The following is a 5,241-nucleotide window of genomic DNA, read 5'->3' on the forward strand; positions in this document are numbered from 1 at the left end:
GCCTTGGCCGTACAGCGGGGGCGAGGAGGAGGAGGCGCCGCCACCCCCGGCCACCGCCGCCGCCATCCGGGCTCGAGCCATCGCGCCCAACTAGCCGGTCCAGCCCCGTCAGGGCCGACGCGGGGGGCGGAGAGGGGCGGCCAAGCACAGCGCCGTCACCTCCCCCTTTCCTCTCGCGCGCGGAACGCCGCCGCCGCGGGCGCCAGTTTCCACCCGGAGCACGCACGAGCGGGCGGGCGCGTTCTCTCCGGGCGCGCTCCCGCCGCCCAGTGAGCGCGCTGGTCGGGAGGCGGGACCCGCGGAGCGCGCATCCTCCCGGCGTGCGCCCTGTCTCCCCGCTCTGCTGCGGACTCGAGTAATGGCGGAGGTGGTGTTAATTTTTCTGGTCCGGGGAGGTCACTTCCGAAGGCGATAACTGAAATCTCCCTGCCCTCTGGTCCTTCCTCGCCTTAGTTGTTGCCTCTGGACCCCTCATCCCAGCCCCCGGGGGGACTTTAAACCTGGGCGCGCAGGTTGACCCAGGGATGAGGAAGGGGCGTCTCATCCCTTTCGTACGTCCGGATACTCGGACCCAAAGTCCTTCCCAGAGACGAACACTGCCACTTCTTGTTTCTGGCTCAGTGCGTAGTTTCCAATTTGCATTTAGAGCCGACGAGCCAGACCACCCCAGGGGCCTCCACCCTGCTTCGCAGGAGGTGCAAAGCAGGCGAGAATCTAGAAGAAGGGGATACCTCCCCTCCACCGCTACCCCGCTCCTCCAGCCCTGTTCCCCAAGCCTGACAAGTCGTTATGTGTTTCTAACAGGCATCAGTGAACGATCTGCCTTCGTTGGAGGTTACTGCAGCTGGGGCACCTCCAAGTGTTTCGAGATATTGCTGACGTTTCTAACAGGCATCAGTGAACGCTCTGCCTTCGTTGGAGGTTACTGCAGCTGGGGCACCTCCAAGTGTTTCGAGATATTGCTGACCCTGCCCAAGAATGAAGACCCCAAATGAGAGTCCCTGGCTGCCTTGTTTCCTTGAACACAAGGAAGTTGGACCCAACACACTTAAAGCGAACTGATCTGGAAGCCGTATTTACCCAGATGTTTCTTTGAACATTTATAGCAGCAAGAGGAGACCTAGCAACACCTTTCAAAACTGGAGGGTTACGCTGTGTTCCTGTGTCTGAAGTTCTTCCTGCTGCTACCCAAGCTCCAACTAAGGAGTAAAATATTTCATGGACTCTCTTACTTTAATAATGCTCTCCTAGGTTTGTTTGGAAAATGCCTTTAATTTAACTGCACCAGAAGTAATGTTAAATACATTTTATTTTAGTTCAAAACAAAAGAAATATTTTGGTTAATTCCATATTGCACTTCAGAGATTTTCATTAATGAAACAGTGGGATGTTGGCCCACAGATGTACAAAATCGTTCCTTACACAAACACTTTTATTAGCTTAAGACTCTCAGCTTGGCACCTTTAACATACAGGAATAGTTTATTACCTAATGTAACATAGGCCGTAACCAAAAAAAAAAAAAGGGTGGAGCATGGGTTAAGGGTGTACTTTGTGCTCTCTCTTTCCAGTATACTCCCTGACAGCTTCCTGCCAACACCCCAGAGAGCCTGTACCTTGGTAAATCTAGTTCAAACTTCCAGTGGTCCTGGCTCAAATCATCAGAAAGGAGCTATAGTAGTAAATGCAAATACTGTTTGTTTACTATGTCACCTCCTTCCCGTCTCTTGGGATTGGTGTCACAGATAAAGCAGCTCTGTCCCAAAGGAAAGCCTTCATCTTTTTAAAATGGGGGAGGAGGGTGAAAGCAGCAGTAGTGCGTAAAATGGCATATTTCATATCTGAAGACAAAGGAGACAAAAAGGTATGCCCCAACTGAAAAGTAAGCCTGCTGAGCTACAGCTCAGAGACTGCAAAATGTGTCAGATGAACAAGAAGCAAGTAGATGGCTGCTAGAGGCTAAAGGATTTGGGGTCAATTGACTGCCACAAAGCCTACCATCTCGAAGAGGCAGATTTTGCTTTATACCTGAGCAGCCTGCCTGGAAAAATAAATCACCCACATGTTTAAAATACCCTATAATAATCACAAAATACTCAACTACATGTTATTTACATTTAGCAAGCACAGGAAAAAACTAAAGCACAGTGCGATCAAGTGATTTGCCAATAGGTAGCAGAGCAAATTCAATAGCAGACCTTTTCATAGAACCTGGTATCCCAGCTCGTGGTCCTTCGATCCATCTAAGAAGCTTTGCTGTCTCTCTCTTCTCAGAGAGCCTCCTGAATTACAAATGAGGAGGAAGGAAAACAGCAAGAATAAATATACTAAGCAGAAGTTCAGATTGCCCTCAGGGACTGCCCCCTTCCTTCATCTGCTAGAATGTCACTACTGTATATTAAAATCTCAATTATCCATAATGGAGAGGGAAAGAGGCACAGATAACACAAAAAAGCCAAATATGAGCTAATATCCTCTCTTTGAAATGTAGTCAGTGATATTCAAAAGACACATAAATGACACCCTCTGCTCAAAGCTCCACTCTCCGACCTCAGGTGTCTAACTTGCGTAACAGCTCTGCACAGGCCCAAAATTTTGGCTGCATCATTTTCCTATCTAGATCTCTTGGCAAGGGTTTTTTGTTGTTGTTCTTTTAAGCTACTAAGTATGGCATTTTATGTTCTCTTTTCAATTACAAAATATAATGTTGAGAACCCATGGGGAGGGAGACTCAGATCTATAGAAAACAAAACATGCTGGTTACTGTCGGTCACTGTTATCTCCTTGAAGGCATAATGGTCTAAAAAGAACTCATATAATCACGTTTTCATGGACAGATTTTTTTTTAATAATTATTGAATCATAATTGATTATACATATTTTGGGGGTTCAATGTTGACATGTTGATCAAATCAATATTACTTGCATATATATTGTTATAAATCATACTTATTCTTTATGCCCCTTGTCCAATCTCTCCCCATCCCCCCTCACTCCCCCCTCCCACCTCTGATAACCCTAGATTTCTTCTCTCCTTCTGAAAGAGTAATGGTTACTCTGTTGATTTGTTGCCTAGATAATCTATGGACAGATTTTTTTTTTAATGTTTTTTTATTTTGGAGCAGCTAGCCAGTATAGGGAACCAAACCCTTGACCCTGACCTTGGTGTCGTAACACCATGCTCTAACCAGCTGAGCTAACCAGCCCACCCCATATGCTTAATAGTGTTTTGTACACCTTAGAGAAAGGTACAAGTTTCCCCCAGTATATTCAATAGAATGTGTCCTGTGGTTATTAAGTGATAAGCACCTCTAAAAAATAAAATTAGCAAATGTATTCAACAATTTTTTTAAATGAATAAATGTAGCTGATTTTTAGCTGAACTTAGTTGATATAGTTTCCATCATATACAATGATATCGCTGTGACCTCCAATTGATAAATTCTAAGTCAAGGTGAAACTGAAAACAGGATTTTAGAAAAATAGCAGCCTGAAGTAGAAGAATTGAACCAGGAGTCCAAAGACCTATAGTAGCAAATACAAATAACAGTGTATTTCATTGGAGATTTCCCAGTGTTGCTCATTAACATAGCAGTTCATTATCTGTACTCTTCAGACAGCCTATCTGGGTTTGAAACCTGGCTCTGTGCTTCTTGGTTATGCAATTTGAGGCAAAATACTTGACCTTGCCGAGTCTCAGTTTCCTCATCTGTAAAATGGAAATAATAATAATGGTTACATATCTCATATGGATGTGCTGAGGATTATACACCCTAAATATAAGGGGCTTAATGTACTGCCTCGACACATAGAAGCACTCAAAAATGTTAATTTGCTCTTGTTTTCACTTTAACTTAGATAAATCAACCTGTTCTGAGGCTCCCTTTTCTCATCTATACAGTGAGTGCCATTATTCTGAGCTGTCTACTTGACAATACATCTGTAAGAATCAGATGATCTGAGAGCTTCATAAACTGTAAAACATCAACCAAGGCTACCATAATAAAAATGTTCAGTCCTAATGTGACTTTTGTCTCTGCAAAGCTACTCTCCAGAAAACATTCTCTTAGAACCCATGATGACAGCTTCTCTTTATAATGTGTCTATCCTCAGACCCCGTCATGAGACTTCAAACCAAGGGAGTAAAGATGGAAGTGGGAGAAAGAAATGTAAAACACAGAACTATGAAACATTCAAACCTAAAAACACAAAGCCAGGCAGCAAACTTAAGTTATCTACTTGTGAAAGTCTTTCCCCCTCTGCTGTATAGAACTCCTCCCAGCTGGCTCATCGGCCTACCTCTGTGCCAGCCATGGCATTTCACCTGCTTGCAGAACCTTACCCTCCCATGGCAATCTCACAACTGTTTCAGTTTATGCCAGGAATATCGTCAGAAAGACAAAGAAATACCACTTTCACATATTCGATAAATATTTATTGAGTACATGCAATATACCAGGTGTTGAACTTAGTGGAATGGAGAGGAAAATAAACGCCATGTCTTACCTTCATAGAGCTCACTGTCTAGTAGGGAGGCAGACCCAACCAGTAATCATGCAATACATATATAATTACAAACTGCTGAGTGCAAGAAGGGACTTGTATACATATTTTTAGGAGAATTTATAACAAAGAGACCTAGCTTAATTGGTGGTGGGTGGGGTAAGGGGAGGAGAGTGTTCGGGAAAGCTGCTCTGAGGAAATGTGGTTTTGTGGCCCTTGTTTTGACATCCCTTGATAATCTTGACACTTGAAAGTTGCCCTAATTCCTCCTGGACTGTAGGTGTACCCAATCATTATAAGAACAGAAATAGAGTGCTCCTCAGAGCACATGAGCAATCATGGTGTCCCTCACACAGACTCATGGAGTTTTGAAGAAAACTAAATGAGTCATGTCTGTACAGCTGTCACCACCGTGCCCTATATACTGTCAGCTCTCAAATAGTAGCTATGGTTGTGATTATTGAGCTCTAAGGCTGAAGTGAACCTAGCTCTTCTTAGACAAGCTACTTAAGCAGTCCCAGAGATAAGCAGCCTCATCTTTATGAGATTTTAAACTTAGTCTCATAGCAGAGTCCTTCAAATTTTCGTTTAACTAAATCCCAGCTCCACTAAACAAATCAGTTTCTCAAACAGAATTGTGTAAGTTAGGGATTTTAATATATATTTTTTGTACCTAAGCTGTCCTTTCCTAAGGCACAGCTTCTTTTTTTTTTTTTTTTTTTTTTTTTTTTTTTTTTTT

General features: G+C 43.6%; 1 protein-coding gene across 1 annotated transcript in view; it reads right to left on the reverse strand.

Annotated features, from left to right (window-relative positions):
• METTL9 (methyltransferase like 9) overlaps positions 1-642 on the reverse strand; it is a 42,940-nt gene extending 42,298 nt beyond the window's left edge. Inside the window, exons 1-2 of the mRNA XM_008574232.1 lie at positions 556-642; positions 14-343 (exon numbers count right to left, since the gene is read on the reverse strand). Of these exons, the coding sequence (XP_008572454.1) occupies positions 14-343; positions 556-642 (417 nt within the window). The remainder of the gene's footprint in view (positions 1-13; positions 344-555) is intronic.
• Between the last annotated feature and the right edge of the window lie 4,599 nt (positions 643-5,241).

The sequence above is a fragment of the Galeopterus variegatus genome, unplaced genomic scaffold (assembly GCF_000696425.1).
Source record: "Galeopterus variegatus unplaced genomic scaffold, G_variegatus-3.0.2 Scaffold1016, whole genome shotgun sequence".
NCBI lineage: Eukaryota > Metazoa > Chordata > Mammalia > Dermoptera > Cynocephalidae > Galeopterus > Galeopterus variegatus.